General features: G+C 33.5%; 1 protein-coding gene across 2 annotated transcripts in view; it reads right to left on the bottom strand.

Annotated features, from left to right (window-relative positions):
• COL11A1 (collagen type XI alpha 1 chain) overlaps positions 1 to 25675 on the bottom strand; it is a 198906-nt gene that overhangs the window by 162459 nt on the left and 10772 nt on the right. For both annotated transcript variants that reach the window (XM_007113602.4, XM_007113603.4), the window contains exons 2-4: positions 15222 to 15389; positions 10275 to 10488; positions 6796 to 6958 (exon numbers count right to left, since the gene is read on the bottom strand). In XM_007113602.4, the coding sequence (XP_007113664.1) occupies positions 6796 to 6958; positions 10275 to 10488; positions 15222 to 15389 (545 nt within the window). The remainder of the gene's footprint in view (positions 1 to 6795; positions 6959 to 10274; positions 10489 to 15221; positions 15390 to 25675) is intronic.

The raw sequence follows: 25675 nt of genomic DNA, 5'->3' as shown, positions 1-25675 counted from the left end.
TCAGTAAGAGATTTACTCATATGTAGTCAACTGATTTTTAACACAGAAGCCAAGATAATCCAGTGAATAAAAGGAAACTTTTTTTTAATAAAGGGTGCTAGATGAACTGGTTATCCTTATGTAAAAACAATCAGTGTTGACATTTACCTCATGCCATACACAAATATTAACTCAAAATGAGGCATGACCTATCTGTGAAACGTAAAACTTCAACATGTCTAATAGCAGGAGATCTTGTGATTTTGGTGTAGGTAAAGGTTTCTTAGAACACAAAAAGTGTAAAACATGAACAACAAAATCGATAAACTGAACTTTATCAAAATGAAGAGCATTCACACTTTGAAAGACAACATTAAGAAAATAAAAAGGCAAGCCACATGCTGGAAAAATTATCTGCACATATCTATCAAAGTGCATGCATGGGACTTCTCTGGTGGTGCAGTGGTTAAGAATCCGCCTGCCAATGCAGGGGACACATGTTCGAGCCCTGGTCCGGGAAGATCTCACATGCCATGGAGCAATGAAACCTGTGTGACACAGCTACTTAGCCTGTGCTCTAGAGCCTGCGAGCTACAACTACTGAGCCCATGTGCCACAACTACTGAAGCCCGCGCACCTAGAGCCTGTGCGGCAACAAAAGAAGCCACGGCAATGAGACACCCGTGCGCTGAAACTAGAGAGCAACAAAGACCCAACGCAGCCAAAAACAAATGTATTAATTAATTAATTTTTTTAAAAGTGTATGCATGATACATAAAGAACTCTTAAAATGTCATAATCAGAATATAGCAGCCATTTTTTTAATGGGCAAGACACCTCACAAAAGAAGATGCATAAATGGCCAATAAGAACCTGAAAATATGCTTATCGTCACCTGTCATCAGGGAAATGCCAGTTAAAATCACAATGAAACACTAGTACATAAACACTTAGAATGGCTAAAATTTAAAGGACTGACCAGATAAAGGGCTGACAAGGATGCAGAACAAGTGGAACTCTCATTCACTGCTGGAGGGAGTGTAAAATGATTAATGTCACTTTGGAACACAATTTGACAGTTCAGTTATTTTTTTTTAATTAAGTTAAACATGCACCTGCCAAATAACTCAAGCAGTCCACTTCTAGGTAATAAAATAAATGCCCACACAAAATTTATACATGATTGTTCACAAGAGCTTTATATGCAATAGCCAAAATCTGGAAATAATCCAAATGCCTTCTAACAGAATAGGTGGATGAAGAAATTGTGGTTTATTCATACATTGGAATACTGTTCAGAAAAATAAGCAAAATAAATATACATATGAAGACATGGATAAATCTCAAAAATGGTATGCTGACAGAAAAAAAGCCAAGCTAAAGAGTGCATTCAACACAATTCCATTTATAAAAATTCTAGAACAAATAGCTATAGTGATAAAAAGAAAATTAGTGATTGCCTGGGGTTAGGGTGGAAGAAGAGATGGATCATAAAAATGCAGGAGGACACTTCCTCTGGGTGTGATGGCAATGTTTATTTTCTTGATTATGATGTTGATTTCAGAGGTATATACATATGCCACAACTGATTAAATGGTACACTTTTGATATTTGCAACTTATTGTACTTCAATTATACCTTGATAAATAGAGAAAAAAATCTCAAGGACTATGACCTAAATGCATCTAGACTGGGAAAGGTAGATAAATGGGAAAGCTACCTGCATCCTATCATGCTGTTCTATACAAAAACTACGTCTACTAGCATACAGTTTTTTTTTTTAAAGTATGTAGCTTGGAAAATATATGCAGTAAAAAGACACATGGACATCACAAGTCAGTAATCAAATTCTTAACAAAATATTTGAGATGGCTATTATTACTTTAAGGTAAGTTTTCAGGCCTTGAAGAACTACTGAAATAGTATAGCTTTTATAAATTATTATTCATTAATTTCTCCAAAGAAAATTGAATGCAAAAATCTCTTCTGAGAAGTTTGAAAAAATGAAAAATTTCATCAATAAGTTTTTCCACTCAAATATCCATCATATTTCTCTTATTGCTTCAAAAGAAAGAAACAATCTGCCCAAAGATAGATAATTGTTAAAAATATGACTTGGAATAACCTACTTTGATTGATTAAAAAAGAAAAATAAGATGGAAATAGCAATGCTTTGAAAACTGGAGTTATAATGGCTACAATTTGATATTTAGTAAAAAAATTTCCTCTTTATAAGACTCCAAAAGTAATTTTATTAATAATCAATATAGGCAGTGTGGATCTTCTTCTAATTTAGCATTTCTTCACATTTTTGAAGTGTATTATTAAACTAGAACAAACCAAGGCTGTCGACTAGGGTTGGTTGGATATTTTGTGCCTGCATGAAAATATTCATCTGCTCAGACCATGTTCCACTCACTAAGGTCCATATCCAGGTGCTACCTCTGTCTAGAAAGGGCAAATTTATCTAATTCCCACAAGGTACCTTGTAAACAAGCAGTAGCCCAGAAAGAAGCACTTCGTTTACAAGTCAGGCCACTAAGGACTTGTGATATATGGGTCATTGTTGCTCACTCGTATCAAAATGTATAAGAATATTTAAAAAGTCAGAGTTATAAGATAAAAAAGAAGTTATAATAATGAAGAAAACTACATATTAGTGCATAAGTAAATTAACACATAACATATAACTATATATATAAATAAAATTAATACTAGTATTTTAAGCACTTTATATACATAAATTCAATTTTTTATAAATACTTAAGAGAGAGATTATATTACTATTCCCATTTGAAGACTGAGAAATTAAAACCAGCAAAATTTATTGCACAGAGAAACATAATTAAGCTAGGTACTGGCATTCAAAATTAGATTTTTCTCATTCCAGAATCAATTCTTAGATTCACTCTGCTAAGCTGAAATTATATAATCTGAATTATGGGCCTATATATTCATTTTGGCATTTTCATATAAACTAACTTCATCTTACTTTTTAAAATATTTCCAGTTTTGCTTTCATCTGTTTATTGATAAATTTTTTAAATTCTTCAGATTGCAATTCAAATATGGACATTTTTAGCATTTATTGCCATTAACATTACCATTGCATAAATGTAGGGTCGTATATAGACAAAACTACATACACTAAACAAATTTCCACCTAAAGTGGAATGATAGGGGCTTCCCTGGTGGCGCAGTGGTTGAGAGTCCGCCTGCCGATGCAGGGGACGCGGGTGCGTGCCCCGGTCGGGGAAGATCCCACATGCCGCGGAGAGGATAGGCCCGTGAGCCATGGCCGCTGAGGCTGCGCGTCCGGAGCCTGTGCTCCGCAACGGGAAGAGGCCACAACCGTGAGAGGCCCGCATACCACAAAAAATATTAAAAAATAAATAAATAAAGTGGAATGATACTATTTCCAAGGAAGTAATATTTCCAGTTTTCAGATTAATAAATCACTGGTGTTTTTATATCATCTTCATCATTACAACTCTTTATCAAACACTAAAATAGTGCAAACATGGTACCATTCCTATCTCCTGCCATTTTTAGTTCGATTTTTAAACATTTAGTTGCAAAGATTCAAAAATCTAGATAGGTACCATACATAAACCAAAATGAAAGGAAAAATATTTGAGTAAATTTTAGGGAAAGATACATTAAAAACATATTCAGATAAGATGAACTAATTTCACAAAAGGAGTCAGAAAATTTTATTCCGATTTAAAAATCTGTGTGTCTGAATCATTTACTTTCTTCATAGCATTTTATCAAGTGGAGAAGACTACATTGTTTTTAAAATTTTATATAGCCATACAATAATACACTTTAGGAAGTAAGACCTGAATTTATGTATGATGACTATTCTGATATGTGGATTAGATAAATACAAAATTTCTTCCAATTCAAACATTCTTATTCTAAAGCCTTCCCAATATTTTATTAAGTAAAAATAGTTTCCCTATTTAATTGATCAAAGATAGTACAAGATAAACCTAAAAGTGAAGGTTCTGCATTTGCTTTTTCAAAACTAACTGCACTTCATATAAAATAAATGTTATATTTAAAGTTCCAGAGGTTTTCATGAAACGCCAAGATGCGAAGCAACTTAATAAACTTATTTTTGCTACCCACTGTCATACTCACTAAAGGTTTCATTAATGAGTCTTTTAAAGATTATTTTTCTAGTGGTTTAATAGAGTTTTTCAAAATAAACAGCTGAAGTTACTTCAAGATTTAGAATATGGTTTATATATTAAAAAGTTAAGAATTAATCAAAGAGAATAATAATAATCTTTGCTTCCAGTACCTCTGTCTTTGGTTATTTACTAGATGCCTCTTGGCTAGAGGTATTTGGGTTAGCAGTGGTTGAAAACATATGGAATCGACAGATGAACGGATAAAGAAGATGTGGCACATATATACAATGGAATATTAGCCATAAAAAGAAATGAAATTGAGTTATTTGTAGTGAGGTGGATGGACCTAGAGTCTGTCATACAGAGTGAAGTATGTCAGAAAGAGAAAAACAAATACCGTATGCTAACACATATATATGGAATCTAAAAAAAAAAAATGGTTATGAAGAACCTAGGGGCAGGACGGGAATAAAGACGCAGACCTAGTAGAGAATGGACTTGAGGACACGGGGAGGGAGAAGGGTAAGATGGGACAAAGTGAGAGAGTGGCATGGACATATATAACCTACCAGGTGTAGAACTGATAGCTGGTGGGGGGCAGCCGCATGGCACAGGGAGATCAGCTCGGTGCTTTGTGACCACCTCGAGGGGTGGGATGGGGAGGGTGGGAGGGAGGGAGAGGCAGGAGGGAAGAGATATGGGGATGTGTGTGTATGTATGGCTGATTCACTTTGTTGTAAAGCAGAAGGTAACACACCATTGTAGGGCAGTTGTGCTCCAGTGAAGATGTTAAAAAAAAAAAAAAAAGAAAACATATGGAAATATTTTAAGGAAATCATTTTTTATGTTTTAGTTGTTGATACCATAATCAGCCTCTGAAACACAGAGGAATTTATTACGTATTTTTTAATATGCAACATCAGGTTCAATTATTTATTTTGAAAAAAGAACTTAGTGTGATAGTCTGTAACTATACTTGAAAACCCTAAACTGGACCCCAGTGAGCCCAAGTGTAGTATATGGGAAAGAAGGTGGAGTATAGTCTGGTTTGGTATGTGTGTTGGAGTGGAGTAAAAAATGAAAATTAAATGATATTCACCTAGAAGTAAGTTCAGGTAAAAACAGAAGTCTCAATGCTACGAAACTGTATGAAAAAAATCTAATCAACATGTACATACATCAAATATTATATTTCAGAGCCAGTAAATTTTGAGGATTAATTAATATTAATTTGTATATTTTCTCTTTATATGTTCTAATCATTTATGACAAAAAATTCTACTTTTAATTTCTGTTGTTTAACTTCCATGGGCTCTGTGAATACGTACAGCAATAGATAAACTAATGTATGAAATGAAACCATCCACTGATATATTTCTTCCATATTACTCATTTATGTTCCAGGAAAATAAGGATTTGGATATTACAAAAATAAGTTTAATTTGCGAAACTGATGTTCATGAAGAGTTTAATTTTAAAATAGAACTTTGTAAGCCTAAAATTTAATTTGTTTATAATATTCATTCATTTAATAAATAAATACTGATTTATCATTTGTGTGCAATCAATGCCTGATATCAGAGATCTGAGACTATATTATTATACATTGCCTGAATCAGTTTGTCATTAATTTAGTATGATATGATGTGTTAAAACATTTCGTTTAGAGTCAAAGGTACATACTAATGCAGAAACTCAAAAACAAATAGAATCCCAAATAATCTGAAAATGTCACAAATATTAATTGTAGTTAAAATTATGCCATAGATTATATAACTAAGTACAGGGACGCAATATTCTACTCACCCTCTGAATTTACATTGTGCTTTTTTTGAAAATACATACTGTGTGTGTGTGTGTGTACATCTCTATGTGTACATATCTGTGTGTGTGTGTGTATATATATATATATATACACACATTTCAACAGAATACAGCAAATCTTCTATGTAAAACTTGTCTATTAATCCATAATATATTACACAGCTTTACTTTGTTACACTTTGAAAAATAAATTATTCAGAAATTATATAAAAACAATCATCATAGTAATGACTAATATCTCAGGAGTGCATCCCTTTATGGGGTCTGGTCTGTTTGTTCTGTTAATGATTGACTAAATGAAAATTAAAGCAAGAGTTACCAGGTCCAATGATTGAAGAATTAAAAGAAAGAATGTGATTATCGTAACTGGCAAATTATAATTGGAAAGGAGCTTTTCACCATGACCTTCACATTATTAAAATAGTGATTTTTAAAAATTACAGTTCATCTTTTGCAGTATCTCTATTTTACCTTGGAAACATTCACAGAGAAAGGCAAAATATCAGACTTGTACATTTCATTAAATGACTCTGAGAGGAGGAAGTGAAGAAAATGTTCTTTTCTCCAAAGAAAATAATACAAAGTACTAAGAGGAAAGTCATTTGCTCTTCCCAGGAGAATAGCATGCCTGTGTTTAAATCAACCAATCTCTGTTAAAGTTTCCCAGGCGTTACAGTCACCATTGTCTACTCATTCTCTTACTGAACAATAGAAAACATCACTGCTACACCCACGGGGGAAGAAAGTAGGTCACCCTTTAGAGTTTACAACTTTGCTTTATAGCATATATTGATACTGTTAACTCAGTTCATCTGATTTAATAATATTCAGCTTAAAATAAAGTTTGATTTACCTCAAAAACTTCTTCATCCAAAATTCTTGTTCCAAAAACTGTAATTCCACTGGTGTCAACGATTGCTCTCTCACTTCTGTCAAGTGGTTTTGTGGTTTTCATCTTACAATCAACAATCATTGTCACAGTTTTCTTCTCCACGCTGATTGCTACCCGGTGCCACCTTAAAAAGCCAAGTAATTCTTTTGTAAGTTCCAAAGATGTTGCCAAACCATTATTCACATTAAAATACAAAGTATTTTAAATTATACACATAATCTGAAATTATACAAAATGTAGGCTCATTTATTAATCAGTTAACAGGTGACTACTTACCATTAACCCAGAACAGTGCTAGGTACTCAAAAAGACACACCAGCACTGTAAGATGCACAGCAGGATTGGCTGTCTATGTTGATAAGGAAGTGACCATCCTTTGCTTCACTTTGTGTTGTAACAAAAGCTTAATCTCACCATGTCCTGATGACGGTATTTGACAGAGATTAGGGGCGGGATATGGAGTAATTAATAGTTTCTATGTACGTAAATGCTTTCTTCCAAAATGGAATTGCACTTAAAAAAATTCTGCTCCAGAGATCCCCTGAGATAGACTGTAAAAGGGTATGTCTGCTAATTGAATGAACGCTCCATCTGGAACAACTGAACATTCTAACTGCAAGACACAATGTGCTTCTCTGTCTTTAGGCACATTTATTTCAAGTGCTTTCGTTTTCTTTTTCCACTTCAATTTCAAGACAGTTATAAATCACTACTGTGGGCAGGATCCAAGACAGACACAATATCTCTCCTTCTTTCCAGGGTTGGCAGGAAGTGAGAACATTGAAAGAAAGCATAGTCAACGCATGTGTGGAGTGAGTCTCAATTCACTCTGAAGCTACTGCTCCAGCTAATTCAGGGCAGTGATGACATACCTGGGGGGAGACGTGGCCAGCCCTTTGCAAACATAAATACCCTAATCATACTGTAAAATGGTGGGTTTTATTAACAGTATCTGGTGCTAACATAAACAACTAAGTGAAATGCACTTGGATTTTGCAAGCCACTCTTTTTTTTTCCAAACGAAAAGTGCTAAATTAATATTCCAGAAGTTTCTAGGACTAGATCCATAAAATAAAGTACCCAAAAAGTTGCAGGAGCCTTTCTAAAATATCTTTTTCATGTGACTTGGCATGGCTACTGATGAGGACCAAGTATATTTCCAAGTACATTTAATCTTTGGTCTTTCTGTAGCACTTTCAACTAGCATAGGCATCTGCTTGGTTTGACTTGAGCAAAGATTTATATTAGGAGGCACTTAATACTGTGAGAGTAAAATTTACACGTTTCTGCCAAGAAGCCTGTGTCTTAAATTAAACCATCTTTACTATTGTGGGTATGTGCTTTTCATTAACAGAAAATAAAAACGATTTCTTTCAATTGTTTAAAGCTGATTAGGACTCTAAACTTGATATTTTTGTTGAATTAATTTAAGCTCTGACAATAATGTCATAATCATGGTATCACATATAATATTCAAAATATTAAATAAACCCTAAGTTTTGGAGTCTATTTTTTTTTTTTTTTTTTTTTTTGCGGCACGCGGGCCTCTCACTGCTGTGGCCTCTCCCGTTGCGGAGAACAGGCTCTGGACGCGCAGGCCCAGCGGCCATGGCTCACGGGCCCAGCCGCTCCGCGGCATGTGGGATCCTCCCGGACCGGGGCACGAACCCGTATCCCCTGCATCGGCAGGCGGACTCAACCACTGCGCCACCAGGGAAGCCCCTGGAGTCATTCTTAATTATTCTTTTTCTCTCATACTACACATTCATATCATCAGAAAATCTGTCAATCCTATATTCACAGTATACACAGAATTCAAAGGCTCACAACTTTGTCCAAGTACCCATGCCTCTCACCTAGACTCCTAACTGATCCCTGCTTCCACTCTGATGCAACCAGAGTGACCATTTAAAAAAATAAGTCAGATCAAGTTTCTGTCTTGCTAAAAACTAATATAATACTCTCAATTAAAACCTGAAGTCCTTACTTTGCCTCACCCTAGCAGTCTCTGATCTCATGTCCAAATGTCTGCTTTCTGATTCCCAGTATCCCAGCCACCGCTGCCTCTTTCTTGTTCCTTTCACATATTCGTCACTCTGCCGGGAATGCTCTCCTCCATATCCCCACATGCCCACTCTCTCACTTCCAATATGTCTTTGCTCAATGCAACTATGCCAAAGAGGACTGCTCTGTCTAAAACAGTACACTCTACATTCCTGCCTCTGATGTATTTTCATTCATAGAACTATCATCACTTTTCATATGAATTATTAAGGATAATGATGTAAATTACTCATGAAAGCCCAGTTTTCCCTGCACAGAGATGAAGGTTTTTCCATGGTCCTGACAATGATAATCTGAGTGTGAATTTTTTTTCCACCTGAACAGCTATTTCTTTCTTATGTCTACAACCAAACGTCATATTTCCGATAAATCTTTTTTTAGTAGCCTGAATTCAGCAATAAAATACCGAGTAAATTTAATAAACATTTATTTGTCTTTAGCTGCTCCCTAAGTGATAGGCAATATTCACAACACAGAATTCAGAATTCAGCATGATTTTGAGAAGAGTGTGGTTGTTACTGGAAAGTGCGTCTACCTGAGTTCAAACCCTATCTCTGCCACATTTCAAATATATGTTACTTAAACTCCCAGTGCCTCACTTCCCTTATCTGTAAAATGGGTTTATTAATATTATTTTCTTCCAAGAGTCGTGAAAAATTAAATGAGTTGACTATGTATAAAGTGTTCAGAACAGTATGTAGCACATATTGAGTGCTATATAAAGCTTCCTATGATTGTCAATATTAACATGATTGGTAAAGGAAGTCAAATCAGGTCATTCTCCTGCTCAAAAAGTCTACAGGGACTTTCTATTTCACTTAGAATAAAATCCAAAGTGTTTACAACCACCTACAATGTGTTATACCATTTGGCCTCCCACTGATTCTCCATCCTCATCATCCCACACTGTTTCTGCCACACTTGCATCCTTGATGTTGCTTAGACCAAATCAGCCACACCCAGAATCAGAGGTTGTGTATTTGCTTTTCCTCCATCTGGAATAGTATGCTTTTAATTATCAGCATGGCATGCACCCTGCCTCCTTCACATGTCACCTTCTCAGTGAGACTATCCCTGACTTCACTCCTTAAAGCTGCACTCCCCACCATCATCCCCTATTCTCTTCACTGCTATATTTCTCTCTCTCTCTCTCACTTATCACCATCTGATAAACCATTTATTAGTAATTTTTTATCGTTCATTATGTGTCTACCCAGACTGTAAACTATGTATGATTAGGTATTTTATTGTTTTGTTCATGTCTATATCACCACTCCCCAGAAAAACTGCATCACACTTTATAAATATTTGTTGAATGATCAAATGAAAGAATTGTTTTCAACACAGCTAAAACATTGGATTATTGTGTTACTTACTTTCCATCTGCGATGTTAACAGTTCTAAAGAGGGGGTAGTCTTCTGGGGCAGGTTTTCCAGTGTGGTCTTCATACAGGAAAACAGGTGATCTCCCAACCTCCACACCGATTTGCTGAATACCATGCTCATTATATATAGATAAAAGGAAAGACTGAATTCCTTTTTTGGGTTTTACTGTAAATAATATTGAAAAATCCTCTGGAAAAGTTCCTCCTGGGAAGAAAATGCCAAAGAGTCAAAAATTCTAAATTTCCAAATTATTCCTTGATCATCTTATCATTTTTGAGCTTACTAAGTGGCCTTAACAAATAACCAAAGTTCAAACAGTAATAACAATACAGATTTAAAAACCAATGGAGAAGGGGTTCTATTAATCTTTGTCTGCAGCAATTGGTGAAGCTGTATTCAAACTTTACCACCACTCATTTAAAGCACAAGTATTATGTAAAATTGAATTCATGGTTAGGAAACAACATCATGGTGCCAGTTCAATATCAAATACACAATAAGCACTTTTAAAACACTTAAGTAGAAATTCTGGTGTAAGATTTGTATTTTCTGCCCTTATCTAATCTGTGACCATCTATCCTCTCTTTAAAGTGGCATTGTAAGGACACAACATATGAAGGTACACTTTTAGTCATCTCTTCAAAAGCTAAAGAGTTTCTGAGCAGTTTTTCCTATCACACAATGAAGTTTCACTAATAAAAAGCTTATGTCATTATAAGTCAGAACTTTTAGATACTTGGTAATTTGATTCTAAATTCAAGAAGGAAGATTTTTTTTTTTCCTTTTCCCTCTCATCATAATATCCCAAATATCCAGCATTGGGCCATATCTACATAAGTTCTTAGTAAGCATTTATTAAATAAATATATAAATTAAATGGTTACCACAAGTATATCTCAGGTAGTTAAGCAATGACTATTGCATATTTTTTTATAAAAACACTGCATATAAAATTGTGGGTTCTATTTTCAAAAATAGTTTTACATATATATCTTATTTAATCCTTTTACTACCCTGGGACAAAAGTAAAGCAGGCATTGTTATTTGAAGGATGAGATTATTTAAATTAAAAAGTTTTCCATATGCAAAACTGGTGTATATGGGCATATGTAATCAATGATATCTGGGCCAACACCAAGAGATTCCATATTCAGTCCATTCATTCCATATTCTATTATGTATAGTAGTATAAAATAATAAAAATAAATGAATATGACTGCCATGGATTCAAATTCAAAAAACTGGAGGAGACTAGCAATTTTACTTCTAAGAATTTACAGAGGTGATAGGGATGCTTATATGTAAAGATATTTTGTTAAGTCAATTCATCAGAACACTATTTACAATAATAAAATGTTAAAATCTCCTGCAATGGTTGGGACTGGTTAAATAAAATACAAAACATTTATATAGTGGAAATCTATGCAGCCACTTAATGTAGTGGAAAGATGTCTTATGAAATGGAAATTATTTAAAATGTTGTGGAAAGTAAATAAGAATATGTCACAAAGAAAACAGCCAATTAATGTTAACTATTTGGTTCTAGTCATCTATCTAGAATCTAGATAGATATCTCCAAAGTAAAAAGTGTTTATTTAAAATTCTCAATTTTAATTTTTAAAATAACTTACCAATAATACAACTTCACTATATCACAAATATATCATAAAAGCCTTGCTTTCATGGCAAAAAAAAAGATATATATATATATAGAGAGATTTTAAAATAACTTACCAATAATACAACTTCACTATATCACAAATATATCATAAAAGCCTTGCTTTCATGGCAAAAAAAAAGATATATATATATATAGAGAGAGAGAGAAAGTTTTGTTTGATTAGATTTGTGTCACAGATATATCCAATTTTGTATTCATGAAAATCAATAGAGAAAAATAATCATGTATATAAAATTGAAAGGTAATAAAACACATCAATTAAAAACACCTTTTAGCTGCTTATACTACAAATAAAAATCTAGGTAATTCAGCTTATTATTGAGGAAGCTCCACAGCAAATAAGTTTTTTCTTCAAATGAATAGCTCAAAATGTTGAAAATTATAGGACTTCTTTCCCTAAATACCTCAATTTTCAAATATCTCATACATTGAAAAATGATGCTAAAATATTATGAGGTGGAGAAAACAAAATCTTTTTCATTTTTGCAAAAACATTATGAAATAATATCTACATAGAGACATTTAGAAAAAGAAGAATTTCAGAAAATAGTATATTCATATAAGGCTAAATAAGTTGTAACAAATTTTAATTAATCATCCAATTTATATAACACAACTTTTGAAAATTGTCAACTTCAAACTACACTGAGTAAAATCTTTCAATTATGGAAGTATTTCCCAATTTAAAATTAAGCAATAAGGTTTTAATTATAATCTTTACACTATGATGTTTAAAAAAGAAAATTTAGTTGCCTAAAAAATCATGACTTGATGTCAAAATGTTCACAGTATAACCTAGACACCTACCTTAGATTCCTCCCTATTAGATACTAATCAAATTTGTTCATAACCAACTAAATTTATCAGAGAGAATTCACTATGAGATAAGTTCAACAACACAAAGTCAACCACTTAAGATGTGAAATTTTATCTAAAATAGTAGTGATCAGTATATATGATACAGATAAAATGTGGAATTTTGCAACTTAAATAATATGTTTTGAAATCTATAAATACAAACTAACAATAAAGCATCCTCTCTATTAAATGACTGCTGTTAAAGAAAAAAATGTTATTACTACCTTTAATAAGTGTGTATACATAAATCCTATACATGTGATAATAATCATAATTCACTCTGAGTATATCAGATTCAATAGTGATTCTTAAAATGGGTTTTTAACATCAACAGATACTGCATCCATGAATACATTCAATATGAAAAAAGCACAATAACTTTATTATTTGATTTTAATTTTTAACTTGTGGTCAATACATTTCCATGCAGAATATGTCTCCGTTTAAATAAAATCTCTTTCTGATGTAGCTTAGTGGTTGGTAGGGTTTTTAGAATGAGGAGTGAAGGTCATTTGGCATAGTGGGAAAAGCCCACCTTAGTCTAAAAAAACCCCAAACTGTCTCTCAGCTTCATATCATCCACAGGTTCTGTGATTATATTCAAATACTTCACTTTTCTAACTCCTAATCTATAATTTGGGTTTAAATATTCCCCTTTCCAGGTGGTTATGAACATAAAGATCAATATACACAGTTTCTTGCATAGCATCTGTCCTACAGCAGGTGTTCTAAAGAGGCCAGATAGAATTTGCAAATTACAGCTTCTATTCAGTTCACAGGCACAGAGCTCTCAGATATTTAAATTCAAGGTCTCAAATTGGGACTTTGGAGGACATATACCTTAATTCTACAGAGTATTATGACAATCTGAAAACCCTTACCCCCACCCCAATATTGAAGTTTCCAATAATACTGCTTACTTTATTCATTGGAAAGACGCTGCTATTTTGTGTTTTCGTAATGGAAGAAAAAATATTCCAAATAAATTTTCAAAGATGTTTTTTACTATTTTTTATAGAGAATAGTATTCACATTTTCACTGTTCAGATTTTTTTAATGGTGAATATGTCATTGGTAATTTTTATTAAATGCCCTTTAGTATTATTTGACAAGAAGCTCTGTCCTCTAGGAAGATAAGCCTATAATCATTTGCACAGGGTAAAAATGAGGTCTTCACCATAGATATCTCTTCCTATCTGAACTACTCATTATTAGAATCACATACCTAAGACACAGTGTTTTGAGAAGAGGAAAAATGTTGATATATTCTGTTAACTGACATGGAAGGAGATCCTAGAGACATAGGTTGTATTCTTTTTCCAAGATAAAACAACAGAAATAATCAAACTAACTACCACACTGGAGGGCAGAAAAACTGCCCTGAGATGATAAGCCAAATATAAAAAATTATAAACTAACTTCTTCAGTATTTCTACAGCATTTCCAGTAATCTATTTCTTTCTCTCTTGAAAATTCCCATCCTTTTCCTATTTCTGCATTAGAGTGCAAATAAATAGAAAAGCAGCTTAGTTTTTACTGTTTAAAACTTTCACCATTTGATTTGAAAAATATTTCATGGATTTAATAACTATTTTAATTTTAGTTTGTCAGAAAAATTGTGCATTAATAGTCTTTATATTTGCAGTTTGTTACTTTTGTCCACCACAAATTATTGCAAAACAGGAAATATTTTGGAAGAATCAATGATTTATCAAAATAAATGTATTTTCAAAAATACTTTAAAATGTTCTTTCCCAAAAAGTATGCTTTCTTGTTTTGTTAATTTTTAGTCCCTTGATTTATAATTTTTCTGTTGTTAGAAAACAGTTTTATATGAAAATAGGGAACTCAAATTCCTTCAGGTGAAGACAGTAGAGGATAATATGAAGAATTTAAATGATAAATTGTTTCTGAAAAGATCCCAAAACACCAAAAAGGGATACTTGATAATACAGACAATATTGGCCTTGGCAACAGACAAACCCTGCATTAAATATTGGCCTTCTGTAATTTGGACAAATCAGAGAGTCTCAGTGAAACTCAATTTCTTCTGTTAAATAGGAACAAGGCCACTCAACTTAGTGAAGTTGTAACAAAAAATAATCAACATGTATCCAATAGCAGGCAAGTACTCATAACAAGTTCCCTGCTTAGAAAATGTGACACTCAGAAATTGTCATTTCACTACTCAACTCCCTTTCCCTACATTATCATGATTTCTAGATAATGAGTACTATTAGGTCATTTAGTGTTTTCATGGACAGAAAGAAAATATTCACTGAGTATTTTTCAAACTATTATGAAAAATCCCACCATAATTGTGCATTATATAGCATAATAAAGAGGGATAATAATAATTAGCAAAGCAGCAGTAGTCATAGTAATAAAAAGAACATACCTGAAAATAACTGTTTTGTTGGGGCACTGAGTTGTGCTTGCTTTGAAACTCTGTAAGCAGTATCTGAACCTTTTGAATTCTTTCTGTTTGTGCAAAAGCCCATTGTTTTTGATATTCCCTCTGGAGAACTGTGAAAATCTAGAGCTTTTAGTACATCAACTGGAGCAGCTGAAAAATAAGTTAAAAATAGGAAAACATAATTGAACAAATAATCTAATATAAAAATGAGTATGTTTTAAACAGAGGAAATAGTTTATAGTCCTACTTCTCAAATCTATTTATCTTTTGCCATGTTTCTCTAACATTTAGGTGGGGGGCTAAGGAGTGGAGCAGCAAGTAAAATATAAACTGTAACATTCTCAAAGTCAAAATATCTCAAATCAGAAATCAAATTACAGAGAAGCAAAGAGATGTTGAAAAAGCCAGCATCTGTACATATTCCATTAATTTCTAATAGATTTACTATTCAACTATTCATAATCTAAACAAAGGTGATTCTGAAGATTCAAATTCACAATAAATGTTATATGTAAATATTGTAAAACGTGCAGTTACTAAGTCATATTGTATACCCAAAGATAAGTTAAAAGATGTTTAAAAGAATAGGTAACAAATATAATGCTCTAGTTTTGAGTGCTTTCTTATGTTAGTTATTTACAAAGTATATGTATATATCTGTGTATTTGTGTGTGCCTTTGTAAGTGTGCATGCATGTATGTGTCTATGCATAATTTGTTGTTTTTAATCCTCTACATTTGCCAGAGTAACTTCATGTACACTGCTTCATGCCTTATGATTTAGATTGAAAGTCCCTGGAGATAAGTAATTTTTTCCCCCTTTTATGTAGCCCTAGGGTGTGTAACACAGGGCCGTTTATTGGCAGAGGCATAAATTTCCCATTCCAATCCATTCCAGCTACCTCCTGCTACCATGAAGTGGTCAACATAAAATAAGTTTGGAACCTTAAACTTTCCCTTTGCAAGTATAATCCTTTTGGATAAACTTGATGTTTCAAACAGCTTTATTGGAATATAATTCACATACCATGCAATTCACCCATTTCAAGTGTGCAATTTATTAGTTCTGCTATATTATACTTCTTAAACTATTCATTTTCTAATTGTGGTAGAATATACACAACATAAATTTTTCCATTTTAACCATTTTAAAGTATACAATTTAGTAGCATAAGTACATTCACAATGCTATGTAACCATTACCAAAATCTATTTCCAAAACTTTTTTCATTACCCCAAATAGAAACTGTTGAACCATTAGGTGATAACTCCCTATTCCCTGTCTCTGCCCTGGCTCTGGTGACTGATAATCTACTCTCCGTCTCTATGAAGTTTCCTATTCTAGAAATTTCATATAAGGGGAATCAGATAATATCTGTCAAAGTGCTAAACACGGAAGTACCATATGCCCAAGCAATGCCACTCCTAGGTATATACTTAAGCAAATGGAAAGTCGGGGCTTAAAACAGGCACCTGTATGGGAATGTTCATTGCAACATTATTCACAATAGCCAAAAGATGAAAACAACCCAAGTTTCGATCAGTATGTGAACAGGTTAACAAAATGTGATAATATACATACAATAGAATATGATTCAACCAAAAAAGGAATGAAGTTCTGATACATGTTACCACATGGAACCTTTGAAACATTATGCTACATGAAATAAACCAGACATAAAAGGACAAACGATTTTTTAGACCCTCGAATACCCTGGTCCACGACTAAATATCTGCCTAATTCACCAAGCAAGTCAAAACATGAATCATGTGGTGTAAGTATTGTTATAAAAACAGACTTAGGACTCCATATTACTCAATATACTTATATTCTATTGATTTTCTATTTTATTCAAAAATAAAAATATTCAGAGAAGGCCATGTGTTAGCTAATGCATCACTGAGCATGTCTGAAACATAGTCCTGACTGCAAGTATTTAGACTCTAATTAAGGAGGGCCCAATAATTACGTAGGAGGCAGTATCTATAGTTTTATAGAGATGCACATAGTACTCTTTTGTTTAGAAGGAAAAGAGATCACTTCTGGCTGAAAGTGAGACCAATATTATTGATTTGAAAAGTTTCAGTTCTTAGTTAAAAAAAATAGAATTGCCATCAGATTTCAAATATGTTGGGTTTTATAAGTACACTATTTCTGGGAGGACTTAGAATGAAAAAGGGCCTGAGTGTAAAATCAGGAAATACCATCAGCACAGTTTATCACACTCCACAAAATAGGCAGTGACCTGCAATAGAGTGATGTTCTTTGAAAATTACAATGTCAATTAATACTTTTTTAATAATAACTAGAGTTAGTTATAGAATGTGTGAATGGATGATCGGATGAGTACGTGAGAAACATGCATCTGGTCACTTCCTTAGTTAATTAAATTTTAGGCATATTAACTTCTATATGTACAAACATGTGAATGAAGCTTTATATAATTTGCCTTTTACCTTATAACAAATGTACTTTAATAATGACTGTCTACTTATTTCATCAACCTTCTGAATGAAAATCAACAATTTTCCAGTAGACTACACATCGTTCCAAATTATTAAAAAGAAAAAAAAAACTTTTTTAATGGAAATCAGACATACTGAAGGGATCATTAACCTTATCAAATATGATCCCCTTTAATTCAGCCTTGGAATATTTAAAAGAATAATAACAACTTTCAAGAACATTTTTTGCAGGACTCCTGCTTTCAATGGCCAATTTTTTAGGCCAATAGTATACCTAACTATTTTTACATTCTTTTTTTCTCTTCTCATAAAGTTAAGAAAATAATAACTATATTAACTGCCAGGCCCAGAGAGCCTAACATGTGACAGTCCTTGGGCTAAGTTCTTCCTAGCATTAACCATCAAAAAACTTTGCAAGCCATGTGTTCTTATCCCCATTGTGCAGATGAAGGAATTGAGAACCAGAAAGCAAACTATGGATACTCCTAAAGTCTGTGCAAAATCAAATCTAGGTTCATTCCACTTCATCACCTTCATTGCTATAGCCCATAAATAAAAACACTGTGAAAAGTAACTTAAAACATAAATATAATATATTAACATTATCTTGAGCCAGTTCATTGATCCCTGATGTTTATATTTGCTTTAAATTAAACTCAATTCACGCTTCAGGGTATAAATTACTCTGAAGGAGACTGTTTCTAAAAGCACAGCATCTTATCTGCTTATTTTATCTTATCTTCTTGCTCTGAAGCCATTAGCAAAAGTACATCTGAGTAGGGTAAAGACTCCAGGATCGACATGAACACAGCTATGAAGGCTGTAATCCTTCTGTGAAGAAAAGGTTGCAGCCCCATGGTCACAGTCCCAACTGCATATCAGTAAATAATACATAAAATGGACCACAACTTTCCTTCTCTCCAAACTATCTTTTAACAGGATGACCTTTTCCAAGAGCACAGGTTTTGTCACATTTGTTAGTTCTTACTTTGAAAGCAATGTGATAAAAACATACTCCCTCTACAGGATTCAAAATAAGGGCTCTATTTTTAAAGACTAAACAAAGTTCTATGTAGAGACATATGATATGAAATAAAAATTCACTCTACAAAAAACAATAAAAAAATAGGGATATATAATAAAGATTGCAAATAGTTTTTTTTCTAAAAAGTCATCTAAAGTCACAAAAATGTAAAACTCAGTTAATCAAGTCTTAAAGATTTTTCCTTTCAAGTAAACTAAGTAATAAATTAAGCCACTTTGAAAGCTGCCTCTTATTTGATATCATAATTATAGCATTTAACAAATTCTCATAACATGGGTTCGATGGTTTTATACGCACACACACACACACACACACACACACATACACACACACGGGGGGAAACTATTCTTCATATTTTATTAACTGAACTTCAACAGTTTAAAGATTAAAAGCAGTAATTTATTATAGCTTAACTCAATATATCTAAAAAACTGTAATTTTGATATTCAAAGCAATTCCTAAATGTCCCTAATATTTTAATTGTTTCTATGTTGCCAATGTTTATGGCACAGATTATGATTCTCATTTCAGAAGTATCCAGTCAGCACAATATTTGTTCAATAATATTTTTCCTGCCTTTTATTGTATTATTTTTTTGTTTATTAAATGGGAAAATAGGATAGCAGACTCAGTGCATTACTACAATAACCATTTAACTGGTTTCAATAACTTTTCTCATCAATCTGCATACCACAGCTTGAATGAGCTTCCAAAACTCCATGCCTCAAGTCCTTTTGCTTAAATTCCTTCCGAGAACCCAACTAACTTCCAGATGGTACGCTCATACCTTGCATATAAAATCTTAATGATCTGGACACACCCACGTATTCTTCCAGTTCCATGCTACTGCATCTCTGTCCTTGTATCTCATTACCCCTTAATTCCTTCCTCACTCAGTGCTCTAGCCATACTGGACTCAGACTTCACAGACTACCCACCATGTTCCTCCTCCTGTCTCTGAGCTTTTATAAATCCTGTTCTGAGGAATAAGTAGGATATAATTAATGTGCAATCTCTTCCTGAAAGCATTCCCTATCTCCCAAAGCTGGGTTAGAAATACTCACCTCTGTGATAGTGCTTTTCACACTTGGTTTTAATTACTTGCCTACACTTGACTTTTTTCCAAAACTAGAAGAGAACAGGTATACATACACACACACACACACACACACACACACACACACACGGACTGTATAAAATATCATTTAAACGTGAAACATATAAAAGCAACTTCCTCTGAAGTCCATGGGGCTCTCTGGTCTTAAAGGAAAATCTGTGAGGGCCTAATATGTCTTTCCTATTGTGTTCTGTTGATCTCTTAAACACCTCCATTCATTCATTGATTAGTCTATCCCAGGTCTTTAATCCTTTCTCCTTCATGCCTCCAGCATCTACTTAAATTACTGTTCTAAGGTCACACAACGCTTTGACTGTTTAGTCTCTAATTAATTCCTCCTTTAAACTTCTTCACATACTCCCATGACCAGTAAGTAGGATAAAGTAGCAATGCACAGTGTTGGAAAGCCAGACCGGTTTGAATCCCACCTCTGGCACTTAGCATCTGTGTGATTTGGACACACTACTTTACTGTTTTGTGCCTCAGTTTCCACATCTGTATAATGAGAATAATAAAAAGTATCTACCTATTAAGAGTTTTTGTGAGAACTAAGTTGGTATTTGTAACAATGCCTTAGAACAGTGGCTGGGAAAACTATGCTTAAGGTTTAAGACCTCCTGCTGTCTATTTTTGTATGGTACACGAAATAAGAATGTTTCTATATTTTTGCACGGTTGAAAAAAATTAAAAGAAGCATAATATTTTATGACACATGAAAAGTACATGAAATTTAAATTTCAGTCTCCACAAATAAGGTTTATATTGTAAATACAGCTACTGCCATTCATTTATATATTGTCCATAGCTGCTTTTGCACTACAAGGACAGAGCTCTGTAGCTGACAGAGACCATGTGGCCCACAAAGGCTAAAATATCTACCATGTGGTTCTTGTAAGCTGAGTCTTGTATGATAGAATCATTAATGAAGAGGAAGGTGATAGAAATACCAAATATGACAGCACAGATACAAGACTCTACAGAGTTCAAGAAAATGGAACTAGTCATGTCCTGACAAGACATCAATATGGAATAAATTTAGATGTTCGAAGTCTCCCTGGGGGCATCATGGCAGCTGAGGAGTTCTTGAGAAAAATCACATCTCTGCCATGAACACTCACAGCCACAAACTCCAAGTGAGACATCTACACTAACTCCTATGTGCTCTCTCAACCCCAAATTTTATGGTCCAGCTGAAATAAACTTCTTTCAGTTTCTAAAATTTACTGTATTCCCTTTGTTGGAGATTTTTTGCAATCCTTCATCAATTGACTAAGGATAGTTGACTGGTTTTTTCAACCCTAATTGTCAGTAGAATCTCCTGGCAAGCTTTTAAAACATATAGATGTCTGGGTTGGCATGGGGCCCAGGCATTCACATGTTTTAAACATTTCCCAGATGAGCCTAATGGGTAGCTGGGGTTGAAACCTGATGAACTCAGACCTAATCAATCTTTTGATATCAACCTAGCCATGACTTTCTTCAGGAAATCATCTTATCCCTCCCAGGCTGGGTTACGTGACCCTTTCATATGATTCCAAGTGCCCCATATACCCCCTTGGTTAACTCCATGCTCTATTTTGTTTGTTTGCTTAATTATCTCATTTTCACTCTAGGCTGTGTGCTCTCAGCCACAGTGTATGTCTAAATTATGCTCCTAATTTCCCTGTTACATACTTACGCCACTCATTTCTTTCTCTCTCTCTCTTTTTGCTAAGCTTGTAATTTATTGGTTAATGTCTGCCTCCCCTGATAGATTGTAAACCCTCTGACAGCAAACATCAGCACTATTGATGTTCACTGCAGTATTCATAAATAACATAGCAGCTGACACACAATAAATAATCAAGAGAAATATGTTTAATGAATGAATGGATAAGTGAGTAAATGGGCAGCCACATACTGCCTCAGAGTTGAAGCTTCTTTCTTATTAGTCTCAGAAAAAAAGGGTTGAAAGTGGCCTTTACAAACAGCATCCTGAAGAGCTTGACAAGTCTGGTTGTTTCCATTTGATTCAGGTACGGCAAGAACACAGGTCTGAAGTGACCTTCCTAAAGTATGCTAGATGCTTTCCCCACTACTAGGGAGTCACTTATCCTCACCTTGTACCTCACATCACAGGTCATACATGAAGCATATCATTATAGACAGAAATAAAAACAAAATAAAGCACAGAGTTATAAATCATCTCCCACCCAGTTATGAAATGCTTTGCTGCTCTAGATAAGTATAAAATAACCAGGAGTGCTGGGATGCAGGTCTAGCAAAAGAAAAAAAGAGAGAGAAGTGACTGTTATAATTTAACTACTACCAACACCCTGCTATATTTCAAAATCATAAGAGCCTGTAATAAAGAATCTAAAATGTAGGATATGACAAGTGTATAAACAACAATTAACAACTCAGTTTCTGCAGTTGGAACAGCCCAACTTCTAACCCAAGTTTGGTATTTATTATTTGTATAAATTTGGGTAAGCTACTTACTCCTCTAAGAGCTAGTTTCTTCAACTTAACCAAATTTTGAGAATTAAATGAGATAAGGCATTTTAATCTCTGAGGATAGTGTCTAAGCACTCAATAAAAATAATACCTGAAAGCACTATTTTGTCAATATTTTAACCTTTCTGAACATCTCTAACAGTCCCAATGAGTGCCACCAGTGTTTTCCCAGAGCTATAATTCACTTGATTCCTGTTATCCATTTCCTCTGACTACCTTGGGAAATCTCTTTATAGTCAAGTAGAAGACTGAACAGTTTTCTATATCTAAAGATCCATTAGATATCATCCATGAAGATTATGAAATGCTTAGCAATCTCTCCAGCATGATTTTATGTTATTCTAGGGACATACAACCCCAGCAGGCTTCCTGGAACTTCAACAGATTAAGCTGTCATGTTCACTGTTCCATTACCACCCTGTAGCACAACTTGACATTAATACACTGATATCATTGAAATTTTTTCCTTTTCAATAATTTTTTCTTTGCATCTCATAGACATTGATATAACTATAGATTAACCCTGACATGTTATTTATTAAAAGGTTTTTTAAAAACTAATATTTTATTGTCTTTCCTCTGATACTATTCCTTCATTTATTTCGAACCCACATATGCCACATACAAATCTTGTATTATAAACTAACATGAAGTATTAGAAAATAAAACATATCGACCTAAATTCTCCCATATTTAAAAAGGTGTGAAAGCTCATCTTTAAATGCTTATATGGCACAAATAATGTCGATATAAATCACATAAGTGTCTTAAGTCTCTACACAACTATTTTTGGCTTAAATTACCAGACTTTTTGTCTGTATTTTGCGATCTAACCATTGTAGTCAAAACAAGTGCAAAATGGGAGAAATGAACTGCTTGACTACATCAGTAAATTGTAAGTATATAAGATTATAGATGTATAGTTTACATTAAATATTCCTGGGTATGGGAAGGTTTTAGACTACATTTTCCCCCAAGGGGTTCTATAATAAACTTAAATGTTTTGCCATTTTACGCCTATGTTTAGAGTATATATTTCCCTACAGAAAAAAAAGAATAAAATAAATATAAGCATCTCAAGGCTCAAGTTTTTGAGAAGCAGTCTCTTATGCTTCTTGGAAAAAATCACTATTTGATATTCAAACAAAGAAAAACATCAAATTGAGAAAGACATGGAGAAAGACAATATAAAACAGGAGCCTAGAGTTTTAGGAATTTTACAGTTAATTTCACCAATCCAAATACCTACAAACCTATTGGTACTACCATTTCAGAAAATAAAAACTCAATGATCAAATGTAAATGTACTTCCTTACAGCTCTGTGAAAATACCAGTTTGTTTGTTTTTTTTAAATCAGTTACACAGTGAAGTTCAAAATTGGAAAGATCAGGGAAAAAAATGCATAGTAAAATACTCTGAAGTGGAACTAATGGAAAAATATGACTCCCATTAAAATCAATTGTATTCACATCCAAATGTTCATGATTTATTCTAATTCTGACCTATCTAGTGGTTAAAAGAAATCCATAAAACACAAAATCCCAGATTTAATGTTGATTAGGAATAATAAATGAATTTGCTTTGAATAGCAACATGTGTTTACATTTTCTTGATAATATCTAATCTGTAATTGCTGTCTAGGTCTTCAGTTGGGAACATCTCCCCTCTACTTTCTAGGTAACTACAAGTCCTGCCTCATTGCTCTGTTAAACCAGTAAAATAAAGTGCAAACTCCCATTACCATTTCTAGACAACTATAACCTCTTAAGAAAACTGGATCAATGTGTATGGTGTCTATCAAATAAGTAAAATGCTTTACTGTGTGGACTTTGACTGTCATATTGACTATATCTAAATAGGTAAAATGAAATGAAAAGCCATGGGAATTATTTGGATAAATATGGCTTAGAAGCTGCCCCAAAAATTTAAGGCAATATTTGTACTCCAAAATTATCTAATTCTATATTATATATAAAGCCTTAAAATAAAATCTCAACCTTTAATTTAAATGTCATTACTTTTTATAAATGACAAATATTTGAGCAGTACCAAGGAGAAAAATAAATCAGTGAATGAGTATAGGGAGGGTTAAGGAGACATGGATTTTAATATAAGAAAGACAGGAAAAGCCTCAATAGGAAGATGATGCTTGAGTAAATTCTAGAAAGGCATAAGCTGTTCCTCTATCCTGATATTTTTACAGAATGGCATTGTAAGCAAAGGGAATAGTAAGTACAAAGAACCTGAGATAAGAGTTGACCCAAGACATTGGTGGAAATGCAAGGAGACAAATATATCTCCTGCAAAGGAAATAAAAGGGGTATAAGAGATGAGGTCAGAGAAGTAAGGGTGAGGGCATGTTGAAGGCAGCTTGTATAGGTCCTGTGGGATCTTCAACAAGCTTGGATTTTGTTCCAAATGAGATGGAAAACCACTGGCAGTTAAGGGGAGAGGAAGAACATCAACCAACTAATTTTTCAGAAGACTGTGGTTGCTGTGTTAAGAACAGACTCTAGGGGCACTGGAGTGGAATCAGAGAGCAGAGAAACAACTGTAGTCTTCTAGATGTAAAATTTTGTTGATATTGTTTTCTTGGACTGAGAGATGAAGAACTTTGTGAGATTATGGATATATTCTGGAGACAGAGCAGATCAGAGTGGAGTATAAGAGAAAATGAGTCAAAGATGGCTCCAAGTTTTTTAGCTCAAACATCATGACTGATTGTGTTGCCATTAACTGAGACGGGGAAGACTGAGAGGAATGGATTTCAGGAGGAGAGTTCTGCAATTCAGTTATGGGCATGCTAATTTTGAGGTGACTTAATAATGCCATTGGAAATAGCTGAATAGGCAGTTGAGTGAATATATGAGTCTGAAGTTCAGGGGCAAGGTCTGGGATAAAAATAAAGCTTTGGGAGTTGACAGCCTATCAATATTATTTTAAACTATAACTAAATTAATGATATGTTTTTTCAACTCTATTTGATATAACTTTCCCTGAAAGAAATCATTATGACTTATAAATGCTTATAATAAATATTTTATTCTCTCAAATAATCAAAACAGAGACCTTGGTCCAACATATTAATCATCAGAAACAAAAATCACTATTTACACTTTATTTTCTAAAACATGCTATAATTTGTTTAATAAGAAAAGAAATCACATTTTAAGGTTTAAAAATGTTAGGCAACTTTGTCTTATAATAGACTTTATAAATGTGTACATGCTTGCTTAACATACTCCTTTATAAAATAAGAAGATTATTCATTCACATATTTTTCAACTTTATAATGGCCATAACTCCATATCA

Source organism: Physeter macrocephalus, chromosome 4 (genome assembly GCF_002837175.3).
Source record: "Physeter macrocephalus isolate SW-GA chromosome 4, ASM283717v5, whole genome shotgun sequence".
NCBI classification, from domain to species: domain Eukaryota; kingdom Metazoa; phylum Chordata; class Mammalia; order Artiodactyla; family Physeteridae; genus Physeter; species Physeter macrocephalus.
This window is presented reverse-complemented; position numbering and strand designations above follow the sequence as displayed.